The 20,198-nt window shown below is 39.8% G+C and overlaps 1 protein-coding gene across 4 annotated transcripts in view; it reads left to right on the top strand.

The window, feature by feature from the left end:
- Positions 1-20,198, top strand: part of vps13b (vacuolar protein sorting 13 homolog B) — a 311,731-nt gene that overhangs the window by 246,036 nt on the left and 45,497 nt on the right. For all 4 annotated transcript variants that reach the window (XM_015029616.1, XM_015029614.1, XM_015029612.1 and 1 more), the window contains 5 exons: positions 2,766-2,962; positions 5,148-5,329; positions 6,546-6,766; positions 6,862-6,993; positions 11,324-11,485. In XM_015029616.1, coding sequence (XP_014885102.1) covers positions 2,766-2,962; positions 5,148-5,329; positions 6,546-6,766; positions 6,862-6,993; positions 11,324-11,485 — 894 coding nt within the window. The remainder of the gene's footprint in view (positions 1-2,765; positions 2,963-5,147; positions 5,330-6,545; positions 6,767-6,861; positions 6,994-11,323; positions 11,486-20,198) is intronic.

The raw sequence follows: 20,198 nt of genomic DNA, 5'->3' as shown, positions 1-20,198 counted from the left end.
ACTTTCTCTCCATAGCCAGAACTGCAATTGGACGGGAACATGACGCACATTCAGCCACGCACACGTACTCCCCTCTACCGTATATGCCTCAGATATCCATTTCTGTATGCCGTCATGTGTATAGGATATCACAGGTGCAGAGAAAGAGCACGTATGGTGTTTTAGCAAACCGGCTCTGGGAGTTCTCAAAAGGGATTCGGTGAGTTTCCGCTCCGGTTGCTCGGCGTTGGGATTGCGGGTGCACAACTCTGTCAGGTACAATTAGGAAGAGTTGATTCTAGGAAAACCTGTGCGACAGTTCATACATGATGTAAGCTTCCAGTTACCTCATTCGCCTGACAAATGGACACACACACACATTAGTATCTGTGTGTTGAACATTCCCAAGAGTTTGGTAGTTGTCCAAGGAGCTGTACACCTGCGGTGAACAATTCACTTGTTAACCCACATACACACATGTATTCATGACTTTCCGCCTGCTGTTCTTCAGGTGTGTTCTCAGGAGTGCTCTGCCACTTTTCATCCATCAGTAGCAAAGTGTAGTGCAGGCGGTCAAGGGGAATGTGAGAAGCTGGTTTAGTTCTCACAGCAGAATGGGACAGATTTCTGTTCGTTTTGGCGCGGCGCCCTACGATTCATCACATCTTCTTTAAAGGAACGCATGAGCAGAAGTTGTTGTTATTCAGTGTGAAAACCAGCCACAGCTTTTCAGCACTGATGATTGTCATACGCTTGACAAGCATTAGGCATCTGGCCATGTGCTGTTATGGTGGAGATGAGTTGCAGTCCTACTGTGTTGGTGGTCTTCTGTCATTTCTTGACAAGATTAGAAAGTTGTAGGTAGTCTTTTTTGTCTGATTAAGGCAAAAATCAAGGTTGTAATTGAAGCAACTCTAATGACGTTTCTTTTCAAACTCGCAGTGAGAGCAGAACAAGTGTTTCAGCTGGGTGATATTGAGGCAGGGTGCTGTAAAAAGCAACAAAAAAAAAAAGAAGCAACGGCTTATTGCATTTTTTATGTTCTGTGTTCAGTGACTGCCAGTCAGAGGTGATCGGTGTCCAGTCAGTCTTTCCTATATACAAAACCAGAATGTTTAAATAACTACCCACTTTAAATGTGATTAGATTTAAAGGTAGATAAGACAGATGGAGAGAGTAGAAGTCAGCTTTGGTCCCAATTGGACTAGCCTTGTAAAAACCAGTCTCTTGCTCTCCACTACACTTCTTCCAGAAGGTCTGGACTCTCTGATATTTAGAAATTATTGCTTGCTGGAATCTGGACTCTGTTGAAGTTTCAATCAATTGGATCTGATTTTGGAGAAAAAAATTTTTTTAGCGTTCCCTCACAATTACCAAATATTGCTTGTTGCAATATTGCCAGTCTATTCTGTATACAGTCACAAATGTCCATTTAAAATTTAAAATATATACACATTACAAGTCTCAGTGAAAACGTGTTTATATATTTATTACCCCACGATAACACAGAAATGGTCCAAACAATTTGGATGTATTTTTTCCATCTCTATTCTCAGGAAAAAAATATAAAACTTCTAATATTTCACGACGACATATTAACATACATGGAAAAACCTTACGAAACCCTTATATTATAGGAGAACGTTTGGTGGCCACCGTAAGAAAGGCTTTCAGTATTCAATTGTGCTGCGTGAACTGATCAGAAGAGAACTCAAAAGCTTTGCGTGGAAATGCAAAAGAAATAACAAATCCTCCATGTCCCTTATGGGGCTCCATATGATACCTGTAAGCTGTCAGCATATGCTTCCTAATCTGGATATTAGGAAAGCTATCTGCTGCATATAAGATATTATCAGCTATATTGTCGTTCTAAAAGTCTTCACCTGTTAGAGTCCTAAAAGCATCTGTTTGAGGTTTTGAAGCCCACTGCAGTTTTTATTAATCACTGTGTAACTGCAAGAGTCCAAGAAAATCACTTGTTCCTGATGAGTAACAATGGTTCCACCAAAGATTGTTATAGAAATCTGTTTGTTTGAAATGAGCAATTTGGTCTGAGTCCTAATTTTCCCTAAATCATGATTGTTTAGTAGACATAGCAAGGATGCAGATGAAAACATCTGTGCGATTAACTGGTGTAAAAGTATTGAATTTAGTTCTCTGGCAATCTGATGATAAATGACAGACTTTAGGTAGGAAGAGTAACACTTTGAATGTGTGTTGGGTGTTAAACATTTAGATTTATCACTGACTCTAGAACTGGGATGGTTGTTGAGAAACAAAAGAAAGTCACAGTCTCTCATCTTTGTGTGCTTCAAAAACGAATACCTGAATCTCTAAACTGTCCATTTAAATGTTGTTGTTTTTTTTGTTTTTTTTTGTTTGGAAGGCAAAAGGGAACAGGAGGAACTATGATTGACCATCATGCTTAAGTGATTATGTGTTCTGCTCATATAATGGATGTTGAAATCTAGTCAAAACCATTGAGTGAGCAACTCATGATATGACGGAGCACTTTTCCAGACAGCAGCCATTGTTTGGTACAGGGACACTCCTTTTCCACATTCTACTGAAGTTCTTCATTAAATTGGGAATTCTTTTTTTATTATTATTTCATGAAAGGTAGTGCTGAGAAGGATAAGACATTTAAAATATTTATTCACACAATAAAGTTAACCACAGACCAGATTCCAATCTCTCGACATAAACAGAAAATGAAGCCTCTAAATAAGATGCATATGTAAAAGTTACTTTTGGAAGTTGTGTAAATGACTGTGTCATTTTTTTAGGTACCATGCAGTCTGGAGTACTGGGACGAGCTCCAGCAGGCCTTTGTCCCATACAGGGAGTTCAGCCTGTCAGAAAGCTGTTCCTGCCAGCTGCAGCTGCCCAGCCTCAGCCTCACTGATCAGCAGAAGGAGCTGGTGGCCTCAGACCTCTGGAGGATCGTGCTCAACCACAACGGAGAAGGAGGAGATGAGCAGAGGTGAGGCACACTTCTGTTTTACCAGAAAAGTTGTGACACCTGCTGGAAAACACATTGAGGAACCGGAACGGGCTCCAAAGCTCATTGGTTGTACAGGCCTATGAGGTCTGCTTGGAACACAGCGTTGCCTTTAATTATCAAATCAGGACCAACCAAAACCAGGGTGTCAAATATTGTCAAGCTTAAAGTTTCACTGTCTAACATTTAAGAAATAATGTTTCTTCCATATGTTAAAACTGTCACCATGTTGTAACAATATAATATTACACAGATAATTTTTAAAAGATCAACCTCCTCCACTTCCTCCCAGTGCTTGTATTCTGGTCTGCAAAAGTGCATCTGGTCAAAAACAACCAATCAGAGCCAGAAGGAGTGTGTCAATCAACCTCCTCTATGCTGCTAAATGTGCAGGATACAGGAAAAACAATTTTACTGTTCCAGGAATACTGTCGTCGGTTGCTATGCTAACTAGCCTTAGCATTCATGGCAGACTTTCTTGAAGGGGAGCAGCTGTGATCGACAGTGATAAGACCCTCCTCCTGGTTCTGATTGGTCATTTCTGACTGAGTGGTTGATTCCTGCAACTAATACTGGGAGAAGGCAGAGAAACTCAATTTTTTCACATATCTATCTTACACTATCACAGCTTTTATGATAATTTTAACAAATATGTAAAAAAACATATTTTTTTCATGAAAGTTACGTACTGCTTAATGGTTTTGTAATATTGTGAGATTTCATGACTCCAGATCTTGTTACACCCCGCTGGTAGAAGCAGGAGGAGATGAGACTAGAAAAGGGTTGCATTAGAGCACAAACATATTTACTATATGCACATCTAGTTGATTTTAAATGCATACACCAACCTTATTGGAACATGCATCAGGTATGTGTGTGGAACTGAAGTCTCCGTTCCCATCGGGTGTGAGGAAAAACAGAGGCAGAGTGCTCCCAGACTGCAGAGCACAAAGATCTAAAATGTGTCCCTCGCCCCACATCTGGTGTGCAGGAGCAGGGAGCGGGCTTGGAAGGCGTTCAGATAGGCCTAATGAGATTTCCCAGCACACCAAGTGCCTGTCAGGGCCCATCCGGATTCCTTCCTGCTTACCTTGAGTGTATCTAATCGAGGGGAAGCTCAGGGGAAGCACGAGTCAAACCCCCTTCAGGTTGGCCAGTGAGCCATTAGGCAGTTCTTAGCCCAGTTTGGGCCGGGCCTGGTCTGACCAAACTCTAACACTTCACAGAGCGTGCTCTGACTTCATTCTTCTCGCTGCCACTGGTTTCTCTACTCGTCTCCCCTGTGTCTCCCTTCGCCTTCTGTTACGTCTCTGGGGTTTAGACAATTTTCTGAAATATGTTGGTCTGCCATTTTCCCCTCCGTTTTTTTTATTTTATTTAATTTTTTTTTATCTTCATTCTTTTTTATTTCTTTTTCCATTTTTGCTTCCTTTTGGGATTTAGAGAAACATTTTGTGGAAAAATAAGCACCAAGCCCCACATTCTATGGGATTTAAACAACTTCAGAAAAGAAAAAAAAATATCTAAAAGAAGAAACAGAACTCTCTTAAGGACCATACAGTAAAACAAACATCTGTATTTCATTACAATCATACCCCAAACACTACATTTCCTTTATGTTTAAATTATTTGTCTTTTTTGATCAAAACTGATTCCACTTTCCTTACTCTCTCATTTCATCTGCCATACTTTAGTTTCCACCAGAAAAATAACTTGGCTGGCCCGCCAACTGGAAGTAATGAAAATTGTCAACATATGATGGTTATCTTTTTAAGGAGCGCTCCGTAGGACCCGCATTTTTCACTTCTTGAGAGTTTTCCTCTCAAAGTGGATCATGGTAGCAGCAAATTATAGAACAAATGGTCATTCGTTTCAATTACTTCCAGTTCAACATCATCAACCATGACGTGCAATTAATGTCCACCGAGGGCTTTTCCTGGAAACTGTGGCTGTAATAACTTACCTAATGGCCCTGGACAGTGAGGAGGCCCTCTCTGTAGTATTGTCTCCTTCATTCCAGGTCTCCTGAAAAGTCCTGGTGTTTGTCTCAGAATGGATTTATGCCACTGTTTCACACAATTTTTTGAAAGATGTATGAATGTTATTTTTTCCATCTTCTTTTACTGGATGAACCAATGTTTACATTGGAAGCATTTCTCTCCTCCAGTTCGGACAGTGAGTGTGGCTCCCAGCTCCCGTGCGATCAGCTGGTGTCCCCCATTGCGCTGGCAGCCTGCACCCGTGTGGACTCCTGTTTTGCTCCCTGGTTCGTCCTGTCGTTGGGTGTGTCTTTGCAGTTAGCGCAGCTGGAAGTTCGCCTCTGCCACCACCTGGAGCAGCTGGGAACAGGTAGGCTGCAACAAACAGCACTGCATCACAAGGTCTCATGTGTCACCTTAAAATGAGCCCTAAGTGTACAAATCTGTGGAGAGATTTGCTTTCACAACCTGTTGGTCACTTAGACTTTATTTCCTGAATTAAAGTTTAAAACAGTCTGCAGCAGGGGAGTGATTTCCTGAAGTATTTCCGCCTGCTGAGCTTTTTACATGTTGTCATCTTCCAACCAGAAACATTAAACTATCATGCTGTCAGCAGCATGCTTGGCAGATATTTTTTTTCTTATCTGGAAAACAAAGCTGTCAGGAAAATGGATGGAGAAAAAGTTTTTTCCAAGGATCCTGGTACACTTGATATCGGGGCTGAAGTAGAGACCGTAACGCTAAACATGTTGTGATTTAAATAAAAGTCAAAGTCCATATATAAATACAAATAAGTATCTGTGGCAATACTTGAAAACTGATGTGTATGGACGTCCTCCATACAATCTGAATGAGCTTGAGCTTTTTTGCAGAGAAAATGGGAAGAAATATTCAACCTCTGTATTTTCAAAGCTGGGAGAGACTTACTGCAAATGACTTACAGCTGTAATTTTAGTGAAGGGTGATTCTTCAAAGTGTTCACCCAGGAAAGAGATCTAAATGACAGACACAGTACCAAACTTACTTTGCAATAAGTTTTGTAAAACATAATATATTTAACTTTATTTGAAAAGGCCTCCCCTGCTTGTGTTGTTTTGTCACATAACATTTCAATAACATTTGTGTTTGGAACGTGACAAAATATCGAAAGAAGTTCAAAGGGAAGTTCAAAGGGTATGAAGGGTATGAATACACACACACACACACACACACACACACACATATATATATATATATATATATATATATATATATTTTTTTTTTCTTTTTTTTTTTTTTTTTTTTAATCACATAGATTCCAATCTGATGACAAGGAAAACAAATCTAAAAACATTACTGGTATTCTAGAGTATGATTCCTTGAGGTTGCAGAGAATAAATCCAAATCTAACATACCTGTGGAGAACCAAGACCCATTCCGTTCCCCCAGAGTACAACCTTTCAAGTTTGAGTCTCGATGGGTAGTCAGTGCAATTCATACACATTTTTATTTATTTGGTGACATGTAAATAATAATCATTAATTTATGAACTATTGGCATACTTGTGTTTGATCATCTTTAATTAGAAATGTATTTCCTTCATCCAGTTCCATCAAGGAAACTTCATCCCTTCCTGCCAGACAGGAAGTTACCTCAAGAACAGGAGTTCATGGTGATTGGTTCTCGGGAGCCCCAGGTGTTTATGCGCCAGTGGAACAATGGACCTCGTCACTGTCAGGAGATGAGCTTTTCCACCCGGCTGAACTGCAGACTGCTGGAGTACCGAAACCTAACCCACCTGCAGCTGCTCCAGTCCTGTGCACTGCAGGTTGGCTCACCAAAACTCTGCTTCCACGTTTTAATTGTTCTGCTAAAAATGAAGATTTACTGATTTGAAACTTAATTTGATGTATCCTTTTTTAGGGACAGGCCACTGCCATCAGCTGCCCCCAGAACAGCTCTTTAGCTGTCAATGTGTTTGTGGATCCCATGTTTCTCAATATCAGCCAGTATGCCATCCATACTGTGGACACTGCACTGCTCAGCTGGCAACAGGTACACTTCACAAATCTAGAGATCTACGGCTGATTCATGTAGATTTTATCTACACAATTAAAAGTGTTTAAAATGGGTTGAAGTACAATTGAGACAGTCATGGGTCTAACAGATTCCCACTAACATTTATTCTGTAGGAAAATGTTCCAGACACACAACCTGCCAAGTTTCACTCTGTTGATCATCTTTACAGAAATCTGCCATGAATTTGTTCTCTCTGTCAGCTCACCAGATCCCCCAAATTTCCCTTTGTCAGGAGCTCATGCATCACACCTTCGCTGCTATGGTTCACCGAAATACCAAAACCTCCTGTTCTCATCTTCTAATCTGCTCTCATAATTTAGACCATTTCTGCATTTAAAAGCCTTGGAGAAATGTAATGCTCATATCATTTTCTTTGTCCACTATGTTTGTTTTGAAACAAGGTAGCAAAAGACTGGAATACCTAGTGGAAGCAGTGCGCACCAGATGGGGGCTTTGAAAGATAAACATTTGTTACATTTATTAAAACATTTCAGAAATTAAAAAACACAAATTCATTGTCCAACCTTGCAGCACCCAGTCAGTCACTCAGCTGTGGCTCTTTTGCCTCTTTTCATTTTCAATCAATGTAACAGCTTATAAATCTAAGAAACAATTAATTACCAAAAGTAAAATAGCCATTTTTTGACTTAGCTTGCCATTGCTGCATAAGGATGTTTGTCTAAAGTGATTAAATAATAACTGATTTGTTATTTCTTGTTCAAAGTTAATTCTCAACTGTATCCCTTATTGATTCAGGTGGTGGAATCCCTCAGAAAGCCAGGGAAACGTTTGCTTTATGTTTTTTTATAAACAACTCCACTGGGAGTTGTTTATAACAACTATTAAGAGAGAGCATTACAAATCACTCAAAAATGTGCGCACAATCAGAGAATATGGTAAAAGCCTGCCTTTTGTCCCAGATGAAATATGAGTTAATTTGACAAACAGAGCAGATTCCATGAGACTGGTTCAGGTTGTACGCCAGCGGCAATAAAGTTTTCAGAAGGGAATTGCCTTTCTGTTTGGTGTAAATTGTGACTAAGAGGATACCAGTGTTTGGTCCTCATCATTTCCCAGATCTCAGCTCTCAGCACTGTTTCTGGTAGCCAGGATACTTGTGTGTGAAGTGATGCCCACAAAAACATGGTAAAACTTGAGTGGTGACACCTGCCAAGACTTCATCTGGGCCTGGTTCCCCACCCAGATGTTTGTTCTCTGTACACACTTCCACCAACTCACACACACTCACACACGCACACGCACACACAGAGGCTTTAGATCCCATATCATGGCTCTGCTTTGCGTAGCTGTGCTGACTCATATACTGGCCTCTGGAGACTCGAGGTTCTCTCATGATTTTACATGCATGTAGAAACTCAGTGCCAGGTGAAGGAAAGAACAAAAAAAAAAAAACAATAGCTGGTGTTTTTCTAAAAACAGCTGTGATCTTTTACCTGTGGAAAATAAAATTAAATAAGCTGTATAAAAATACACCATGAAATGATTGCTCTGGCTCGTGGTTTATTACTTTGGTTTTCACTCCGGGACATCACTGAAGCCTGACTGACTGTTTACCGACTTGTCAGGTTTGATCCGTGGCGTCATCATAGCACAAGTCATTGTTCCCTATTTACGCCAGTTATTTAAGTCATAAATAAAACTTAAGGCTGTTGCTAATGATAAAGTAAAAGGCCATTTGGGGCTCATTTTGAGTGTGTGGTGCATTTTGCAGCATACTATTTTTGTTGAAATAAAGGCTAGCGTCCAGCACTGACACAGTCCCCACTAATCTCTGATACATAAATTGCAGCTGTAAAAAAGATGTAGCCAGTTTTATTCTTTCTGACGATCTGAAAAAAAGAAAGAAGCTGAATTACTATATACTGTGTTGGCCAATCTATTTTTAAGCGGAAATAAGTAAAAATATTTAATTTCTTAATAGTTTTTGTTTATTCTGTTGTTGCTGTGACATCTTCTATGGGTACAGCTCAGCAGAAACAACATGCACAATGTGAATTGATGAGGACCATTTCTTTTAAATAAATGGTCCATTTATTTATTCAGTAGTAGTCAGACATGATAAAAGTCTTTGTCTTACAAAGATACCTTTTTTTTTTTTTGCAATAATTCTCCTGTTTCTCTGGGTCAAGGCTGACAGGCAGGGTGGTTGAGAAGCGACTGGGGGGACCAGCACTGAAACAAAGCAGATTCCTCAATTAAAATCTGGCTGCAACCTTACAACCCAGGCATAGTCGTAACAGACCCACTACAAACAGAAGAGATGGCTCTCTTCCAGAGGGATTGCAATAAATAGCCATAAAACCCAGATTTTTATGATCCGAACACACGATCACTTAGCAATGTTCCATATGTCGGCGATACACGGCTCTTGGTTCTCAAATAAAATCGGTTTCCATAATTTTGCACGAGCCAAATTCTTGTTGTCAACATCGATTTACGATTCACACCATAACATCACAGCACAAGGCTGACCTGTACCAGTGCTGTAACCTTTGATTTCTCACTCAGATGGAGGACAGAACGATTAGGTTCAGAGGTTTTGCAAAATGCTACAGATTTTTCCTTCTTTTTTTGTCTTATTTTGTTGTTTTTTTTGCTTCATGTCCTCAGACTCGGTGGCCTCATCCCCCCTCAACCCCCAATCCCTTAGGCTCCCATGCCTCCATTTTCAACTGTTCGTCCCGAGTGCCGGCCTCAGTCTTTGCTCCCTCCAGTTCCTAACTCAAGGGAAGTGGCTTTGGTGGACAGCCACACAATAGCCCAGTAGTGTTTCAACAATGTGCTTTTCTCACAGAACAGTCACAGGCTGTTCCATATGCAACCGAGACAGCAGGAATTTTCCCTCTTGATAATTTTATTGCTTTATTTTATTTTTCTCTGTTCTTCCCATGCTTCATTAATTCTGTTTTTCTTTGCAACTGGACAGAAAAGAACACAGATCTTGAGTTTCTGGCCCTAGCAGAGTTATGTCCTACTTGGGCCATTTTTTGACGAGCGTATCGTCGGTAGATCGGAATTGGGTTGAGTTTCTCATTTACGGTATTTCCGTATCATCCACAGTGTCGTTTTTTTTTTTTTTTTTTTTTTACATGCATCTTGTAAGGCGACCATTGTTTGCAATCAGTTTTCCAGACATTTTACTGAACCTTTCCATTTTTATAAGGGCCATACAGCTAGGGGTTGGAGTCTGGTTGGATTAGAGTAACGAGTAGTAGGACAGTGTCTGAAGAAGAAGCTGTCATCTTGTGCTCTTTACAAGATTTATGAGACAAGTGTTTAGGTTTCTTCGTATTAGTGTTTATCCCCTTTAAGCTCCTACATACTTAAGGAGTGAGTATGATTATAAAAAGAAGCTTTCTGATAAGTGTATCACATTAGCTTGTGAATCGGGGCAGAAAGACGATACGGTCTCAGAGTGGGCTTAGCAATGGCATCTTAAGATGGCAGCAGGAAGTTTGTAAATCGCAGTGTCACATTCAAAAGTAGGCACAGATAGTGTTTCCACAATAAAACTGGAAATGCCTTTAAACCCGCTGCTGCAGCTGTCCCTTCTATATTTTACTCTCCGACTCTCATGCACACACACACATCTATCATCACTTGTTCTTTAAGTGGTGTAAACTTTCCCATCCGTTTTCAATCTAATCAACCACCCCAGGATCCTGAACGTGCTTGGCAGTCAGACTCTGAGATTTTACTGCCAGCTTCTCTTAACCATCTCTGCTTTTCTCTTCAGAAACAAGCTAGCCAGATTACTGTATTCTTTGTTAGCATATTTGGGTAATTATCGAGAAGCCGTGTGAGCTACGTTGGTGTGTCGGGAGCGGAGCGAGAGGGACCCTCATCAGGTCACTGGAGTCTTGAGTAGGAGCTCAAATAACAGCTACAATCTAAGTCATATGGGGAGCCGTTGTTTGGTGTTATTTAATCCGGGAGAGTTGACACACACTGTTCTCTTCTTGTTGCATCTGTGTTTTAATAGCAAGACAGTGAGTTCTCCTTTTTGCATGCAAGTTAACAAATGAGGCCCAAATGAGCCTGTTTAAGGCTTTCTGTGAGAGGGTTTCTTTTATCAAACACACTTTAGCAGTGGATGTTATTTACCAACATAATACCAACATAATACCAACAATGTAAATGGGAAAAAATATTACACAAGTCATTTTTCATGTAGGCTTGTGACAAAATGCGAACACATTTAAGGGCACCTGGATTATGTTTTACTGCCGACATTCTTTATCCTTTGCAATTCCTACTCCAATCTCTCATATCTTTTTGTCCTCAGAATGGGAACCAAGACGCAGAGGAGCTGCTTTACAGTCACTATGTGATCTGCAATGACACAAATGAGACGCTGCGCTTTGGCCAGGTGGACACAGATGAGAACATACTGCTGGCCAGCCTCCACAGCCACCAGTACAGCTGGAGGTCCCACAAGTCTGCTCAGGTAGTGCACTCATTTCCAAAACAATTCCAAAATAGTGTAGACGATGGAAGAAGATTTCTGATGGTTCACATCAGAGTGGTTTTGATTAGTTTCTTTTTTTTAGCAAAAGAATCACAGTAGATTGAATGCAATTGAATTTCAGATTCTAAATTATAAACATACGATTGGATTTGATTCAAAATCTGAAAGTTTAACTTTGAAATCACATAAAATTGTTTCCTTTGTTACCTGAAACAATTCAGAATTCCTGTATGGATCCTATGTGAATGTGTAACAGGATTTACAAGACACAAAAACAAGACGACAGTAGAAGAGTTCGAACAGAGTGGCTGTATAGTATAAAAAGGTCGTGCCACATTCATTTGCTCGTGGATATACTTCTATTGCATGTGTTGAATGGCACACAGGAATTTGTTTGTCTGGAGCAGAGCATTAAAATGTTGTCCTGCACATACACACACCTTCATCAATGCGCTGCAGCTATCAGAGTGTTCCTGTCAGCGATCTCAGACAGTTCCCTGACAGCATTGTTAAAGAAGATTGATTATATTTAACCCTATGTGGTTTTGAGGTTGAGTAGAGGGTGGGCTGGTGATCTGTGGCATGTGTGTGCAGTGTGTGTGTGTGTGTATGTGGTACGCACATGTTCCAGGACCCCCATGTGTTCCACAATGAGTGTGAGAAAGTCAAGCTTGAGAAAAGACATGGCCATAATTGCTCACAGTAAGTCAGTAAGTCAAGTTGTATTAATCATCGACCATGGTTAATCTGTGCTCTTACCTCACTCTCACTCACACACTCTGTGAGTGGCAATCTGGCATATCGGCACAGCGAAATACCACAACTCATTTTTAGCGGCGAGGCAAAAATGACCTCTGCGTTTCCAGGGATGTTTTGGATGAAAGATTGTCCGAGTGAGCCAAATGTCATCATGGATGAAGAATGCGATTCCAGGCTCGTTCTGTCATGTGTTATTCCATCATGTGTTTGTGCAATATAAAAAAGTGTGTTCTTAAGATGGACATGATTTGAGAAACTAGATAAAATACGAAGCGCCGACGTTGCCAAAACAGCTTAGCTAACATTAAGCGCGGTGATAAAAACCTAGCCAATGTGTCCGCCTCAGCAAATTGTAGCAAACATTCCTAATTACATTTTAGGGTTATAAAAATAGCGACACTGATAAGGGCGCAGATTTTATTTCTTTAATGGCTACATGGTCCTGCAAAGTGTTGTTGGAGCCCATAAAAATCCACTTTCAGGTGGAATTTTAAATGCTTGGGCTGTTAGCTTTAGTCCCTCGATGCTAAGGAGTATCAAAAACAAATCTGATCCCTCTGCAGCTTTATTTCTCTATCTTTCACACCCTCCCTTGTAGGTTTCTCTCTTTCTACATGCTTGATGTATACTTTAGTACATTGTCTCTTTATCCTCTGACCTCTACACTGTTTACATAACTATATATTTTCCTATATTCCTTGACTTTTTTGTTGCTTATCTTTGTTATATATTGCTTACATACAACTCAGGAGCCATTGGTTGGCTGGTATTTGGTCTAATGCATTTAGCTTCAATTAGTCATCCCCAATGTGATTTCAGAGTCCACAGCCACATTGCTTATTGTAGAAATGATTATGATTTTATCAAAGCAGTCCTCCTTTTCGTCTGTCCATTTGTCCATCCAGCAGACCTATGTCACCATTTTCAGGTTGTCAGCGTTCCATTCCAACTGCAGCCAAGTCATGTTCCCATCCACGTTTTCCCATACTTTTATTCCCTCCTCATCTCCCATTATTGTAACCCTTCCAAGCCCATCAGTAAATACTTCACTTCTCGAGACCTACGGTGTAGTTACCTCAGTCACGGTCTCCTGGGCTGTTTGTAGCCCTGCACCGTAGCAACCTACCAGCTTCAGGTCAGAACTCTTTTCAGACCTCACACCCTAAAACGCAGGTCGACACAAAGCTGTAGAATGATGTTGGCTTTGCCTGGCTCTCTCCATTGGCTCAGTGAGATCTAGACTTTCTCTTACATCCATACTAGCTTTGAGTCTCACTTGAGCATTTTTGTCCTTCAGTTACAACACACAGCTTTCTTATATTGTTCTTGTCTCTTTCTGATTCCTGAAGCAAAGCCATGTGTTCTGGTGTTTTATGGTCATCCTGGCAGATCTCGTTGGTCCTTGCCTTTTTCTTTTTAGTCCTTTTCTCCTGCCATCTATTAGACTTTTTCTTCAGAAGGAAAACATGTTTTCAGTTACATTAACCTAAAAAAAAAATAATCTTTACTTCCAAGATTGTAGACGTGACAATCCCCTCAGATCTTCTTCCAAAAACAACCTTGAACAGTTTTTGAAAATTAAGTCACGTTTAGTTTCATGTCGTTGCCCTTTAAATACCTATCTAGTGTTCACAGGGATACTGCTCAGTTGGAGGCTATTTTTTCACACCTTCTTGGCTGTTTTGTACACATGTTTTTTTAATGGTACCATCTGATATCAATTTGCACCTTCCAGGAGAATGGTTTTTTTTTTTTTTTTTTTTTTTTTTTTTCCCCAACAACTGGTGAAATGGAGTATTTCTGCAATTTTCTCATAATCTCCGGCAATCTAATTTATGATTAAGAAGTATCTACCAGTAGGAGGTTGTTCATTTATTTTGGTAAGCATTCACAGCAGCTGTGTTCAGTCCGTATTAACAAACTCTTGCCTATTTGTTTAGAAAGTCCGGTTCATTTGGGGAGGTGTGAACGCAAAACTGAGCTCTGATATGGACCAAAAAGCAAACACTGGTCCTAAAAACCCTTGGTCTCTGGTACAGTTCAAATGCATAAGCAAACTAGAAACCACTCCAAAAGCAGGAACCGGATTGTAGAACAGAGCATTCTGGGTGGACTGAACTAAAACAAACATGCAGTACAGCAGTAGTGGGAGAAATGGCTTTTGGTCTTTTGCCAAAGAGAATCCTACAATCCCTACAATCTGACACCACTCTGTTTTTGTTCACAGCTTGTGAAGAAGGAAGGGGCACATGCATTTTTTTGTCGTTTTGACGTTCCCTACAATGGTCCTTGGTGCAGCACCACCACAGGCGACTGGGGAACAGGTTTTTCAATGAGTTTGGCTCGTTTGACACAGAGTAGTGTGAAAGTGAACCACAGCAGCTGAAAATGGAACAAATGTTGCAATTATGGTCCCCAGTCCAATGACATCTACCAGCCTATCAGGTGTGAAAACACCTTCAGGTTTTATCGAGAGTCAAAATCTGCCTTATTTCATATGAGAGGAATTAGTACCAAATTAACCTATAAAAATCCATCTATCTGTCAACCAAGCCATCCAACCACATTCCTACTTTCTCCAATTCTTTGTTATCCTAGATTAAAAGCCTGGAAAGGAAACCCAGACAACTCTCTCCCAAATGACCCTGCTCAAAGCATTTTAGGGAATTCCACAGCGTTCCCAGGCCAGAAGGAATAATCCCTTTAGCAGGTTCTGGATCTGCTTCACGCTCTTCTCCCAGTTGGAAACGCCCTGAAAACCTCCAAAGGGTGGCGCCGGCAAGACATCCTGATTGGACGGTCAAACCGTTTCACTATTTCCATTCATTTCTTTCACTGAATGGAAATAGCGTGTATAAAGTTGTCTTTAACACTACTCACTTGGTACAACACAAAGTATGGTATGTCGACCATGTGGAGGTGTGACATACCTTGTACCTCGTTACTCTACTTCAGGGAACAGCAGTAATGTGCTTTTATATATATACGGAAAAGTTTATTATAAATATTAAAAATGCTTAGCTGTAAAGAAAACTAAACTGCAATTCAATGATTTAAGTAGATGGATGAATGTTGTTTGTTTACAAAATGTAAGTGGGAAGGAACTAAATGTCAAGGTGTGAGTACAAATTGGTAAGACGATGATTTGACCTGGAGCTTTTCAGTCACTAGTTCTGGTTTATTTCTTTTCCCTTCTCTCAGGAAAGCATGGGCCTGTTTTCCATCCTCACAACTTCAAAGTATGTTTTAGTGCCCTGGCTTTCCCTAAAGTTTAAATATTGGTACGTTCTAATATTTACCCTGTTCTCCCACTTGACCATCAGACGGGGGCAGGTCAAATGGGAGAACAGGGTAAATATTAGAAACAGAACGGTCCCTTCGTGTTGTCCAAAGTTTATATTTTCCATAAAGTCTGGGTCCACATGACTGGGCAGACCATCAGCATGATCTTGTCATGGATCTGGAATGATGCAAGCGTCCCAGCTGATTTCTCCCACAGGCAGAGCTACTAATTTGCTGTTGTAAAGTTATCTGTCCCTGTTTTTCTCTCTGGAGCTCCCTGGAGAACCCACTGGACATGAGATCATTCTGGAGGGAGGCAGATGGGTCAAAAAAGAATAGAAAGAAAAATATGAAATATCTGACACAAGGGTTGCATAAAATCGCCAGGAGGGACCTTGTACTGCTTTACTTGAGAAAAACAAGACTATTAAAAGGGGAAACGGGGGCAAAGACTCCATTAGCCAGGCACTTAACACTCACAGATTGGCTTAGACATCTTGACAGTGGGAACAGGCACCTCTCAATTCTCCTCTGCTTGTTTAACAGCTCCTAATAGATCCACAAGGCATCAATGAATTTAAAATAATTGAGTTGTTAATAGTATAACAACATTTCTGTAACAAATGTTGAAAAAGTTGGAAAGTACTATGTCGTTTAAGCTTAAACCAAAAGATTCACACCAGAAGTCCATCAGTGTCCTGTGTGACCGACCGATCTGTCCCTTCTACACTTCCAGTGATGTTGACGTACTTTGGACTGTGTGTCACTTTCTGACAGAAAAGTACTCTCTGTTTTTGTCCTGAAATTTGAACTGGAGCTGCCCTTCGGTTCTCCTCTCCGCCTACACTACAAACTGTGCTTCTTCTGTTAGTCAGAACTGTAACACATTTTTTAAAAGGCCCAAATGATGCAGTCATGTTCTTCAAACCTGTTAAAAAAATTCACACACACACACTTAGAGAGCCAGATCCTCACTTACACACCAGGAAGGCTAGAGAAGGGTCCCTGTGAGAGTCCTCTGGCGAAGTGCTCAGCATACCTTCATACTTTGCTAGCATATAAATGTTTAGAAATACAGATATTTTTTTTTCCCATTTTATGTGCAATTCAGTCACAGTAGATAAAATGGTGAAACTTGACGATGGATTAACTCATCACCAATTAAAAAAAAAAAAAAAAAAAAGATTGATCATTTGTCCAAGTATGCAGACTCCTAACGTCCCACTCTGAGACACGTACTATCCCCACCCTTCTGTTTTTCAGGGCTCTAGGCTGTGGTGTGGTGTGGATGGTTGAAATATCTGGCTGCTCAGTACAGGATGCAGCCTGGCTGATGGAAATCCCAGTGGTTACTGTGGTTAGAAGGGAGAGGGGCGTAAAAAGCCCCCTGGATTTGGAAAGGACTTTTTAAGTATCTACAAGAAATATTACTGAGTTTGAATAAATTCTAATTTGTTCCAGAAGCAAACTTCCACTGGACTCTTTCCCCCCCTCTTTAGAAATGTCCACTTGCTTCAATGTTTCGAGTATTTTGTTATCTGAAACAGGTGTAATTTTTTTGTGCGTCTGCACCGGTTTGGTGTTTTTTGTTTCTGCGGGACTCGTGAGAAAAAAGGGCAAGAGATGGGGGCCAGGGCTGTTAGTTTGTGGTTGGAATGACTGTGTTGCTGGCAGCAGCTATGCCAGAGTGCTAATTGGTATGAAACTGTGTGACAGGGAGAGGACTGAAAGGGAATGTTTTCATTGGCTGAAGCTGTCAGTGTCCAAAACTGAACATTTATGTAGCAATGATTGCTGCTCGTGATTCATTGAAAAAGAATGTAGTTATATGTTGGGGGGTTTTCTGACTGATAGAATTATTTGTTGTTCCTAGTTTATTATATAATGCTGTCTTCATAGAAACTGATTTAGTTTTTTTTAAAGGATAACTGGATCTTTAACATCTACTGTGTCTGCCAAATGTTACATTTGTTCTTGTGAGAATTAACTTATTTTAACTAATATGGTCAAAACATAGAGAACAGTGCTGGTATCAAAAGCAGTATTGGAGAAACATTTTATATTGGAAGCCCACAGTGTTCAAGGTTTGTTGTGACTTTAGTTAAAGTTCAAACTGGTAAATAGGGACGTGATCAAATGATGCATGAAGAATCTGCCCCAACAGAGGCCTGGTTAATTGTTCATCAGGGTGGAAACAGACGGTGTACTGTAACAACATGTACCACATGCTAAATAAAGTATGACTTTTTAGCACCTCTGAGGACTAACGAGAAAGATCAAGGCCAAAGCTGTCAGAACTTGTAAAATTATCTTGTAAATGCATCAAAAGACAAACAAAATAGAACCATTCTTAAATGACTACCTCTCTTCAGTTTTTTTTCAACACTTACAATTGCAATTATTGTTTCATTTGTTCCATGCTACAGTCTACACAGCCACAGCAAGCCTACGTCACGCCCGGATGTCCCTTCTTGACACACTCAACATATTAAACTTCAAATTATATAATTAAACCTGCTCCGATGTTCTTGTACCTACAAATATCAGCCAACAATAAAACTGTGCCGAACACAGTTTTTAGCTTCAAAGGTTCAAATACATCCGTTGTGTTTTAATCAACCTCCAACTTTCAGCAGCACCTACTTTAAGGTAGAAATAAATTTAAGCAAGGATTTGTTGGCGTTAGTGCAAACTATCCTGGACAAGTGACTTTTTACTGATTCCAAAGTAGATTCTGAGCATTTTTATCTTCTCTGACAGAGTTTTATTTTTTTTATTTATTTTTTTTTATGAGGGATTCATTCAGATGGAAGTAAAACTACAGAATTCAAACAGAGGGAGCGTTCTAGCTGCCAGGGGTTAAGTCTTAAACCCCGGGGTTAAACACAGAAAGACGGGGCCTAGTGTATTATCTATAGAAAGAGAACATAAAATTATTACTGGCAGCAGGAGCTCAGCAAATGGCCCACTCCAGGAATTTGTCACAACTAATCAGAAAATGCCAGACCAGATGTAGCTTATGTCAAGAGAAAAAAAAAACATACAGAGAACATAAAGTTAATGGCAGCAGTAAATGTATTTAATGCATAATAGGAGAGAAGTAGCTGAAAGTAGCAAAGAAAGAAATAGTGCTCAGTTTGTCCTCCAGCCATTTAAGCCTGTAGCAACATAATTATAGAGATACTGTAGCTCAGGAGAACTTAAGCCCATCGGACTTTAAATTTGATCATAAAGAAAAGTTTTAGCCCGAGTCTTAAAAGTAGACAGGATGTCTGCCTCCTGGACCCAAACTCTGAGATGGAGAGGAGGCTGAAAAGTAAAAGTTCTACATAGGACATGTAAATATTATGTCAATTCAGTTCAGTTTATTTACATGGCACTAATTCACAACACGTCATTTCAAGCCACTTTAATAAAAAATTAATTTTTTTGCTTATACTTTGTGAGGAAAAAGAAAAATCTGAAAAAATACAACTTTTGTTGTTCTGTTGTGTGTTGGATGAGAAGAAAAAGAAAAACCCTTCAGAATCTGATCCAGAACATTAAAAAACAAGACTTATAACAGACTTTTCTTTTCCACCTTGTTGTTTGCTATAGAAATGAACAAATAATGTTTTTAATAGTGAGAATGACTTCATAGAAAATGCCTGGTTAGATTTTGCACATTCACTGTGAGTATCCCTGAGTATGCATCCTAATTAAGACATGAATGGCTTCATGTGAGTTCTAGAATCATGTTCTAGGATCTGTGGGCTCACCTGAAGGTGACTTTGTTCTCACCATCTGATGGATTTGGAGATCTTTGACTGGCCACATAGTGTTCATTCCAACAGATTTGTTTGTTTTCACTTCAGTTGCATGGGGAAAATGTCACATTATTTGGAAAATGTTTTGAAATTATTTATTATTGTGCAATTCTTTATATCAAAAAGAAAAAAAGCTGGCATTTTAACAGAAGTGTGTCGACATTTGAGATCCACCCCATAAACATGGCTTCCCTCCTCATAATGAGCTATTCCTTCTTGATCGGTGTAAAGTATTCAATGTGTGTTACATTCCTCCAAAACTCACTCAGAACTCTAGAACGTTGTTTATTCAGTCTTAGGTGATGTTGGGACTGTTTTCACATTGTGTTACTGTGTGATTTTGCTCTTCATGTGGTTTGCCTGACAGGAAACACTCCCTTTGACATTAGAAGTTTAATTCAGTCAATCCAGTTTGATGAGAGATGCATAAAACTCTGTAGCTTTCCAGCATATTAGCAGTTTACATATTACACTTTCATCACCTCCGTCAAATTCCTGGCTTTAAAAGAACAACAACCGCAGCTGCATTATGACAGAAAATGATGTCAGCTTGGATCCACGAATGATGTAAGTTGTGGAAGTACTGACAGAAGGACAGCACGTTTCAATAAACATTAAAATACTTTAGGTAAGGAAGATGTTTCAGTAAATTAGCCCACCAGATCTCGTCTATACGTGCGCGGTTAACAACGTATATAGTTATATTACTATATTTAGCTGCTTTTCAAACAAAAAAAATTGCATTAGCCAAAAATATGTTATATTACAAGTAATTGCTGAATTTAGTTCCCACCATTTTCACCTCAGAGTTGGTTATATCTAACAGTAATGTAATTCTTATAAGA

This window comes from Poecilia latipinna, unplaced genomic scaffold (genome assembly GCF_001443285.1).
Source record: "Poecilia latipinna isolate Pla-1442-1.1 unplaced genomic scaffold, P_latipinna-1.0 Scaffold158, whole genome shotgun sequence".
Taxonomy (NCBI): Eukaryota; Metazoa; Chordata; class Actinopteri; order Cyprinodontiformes; family Poeciliidae; genus Poecilia; species Poecilia latipinna.
Note: the sequence above shows the minus strand (reverse complement) of the source record. Positions and strands in the feature narration are given on the sequence as shown.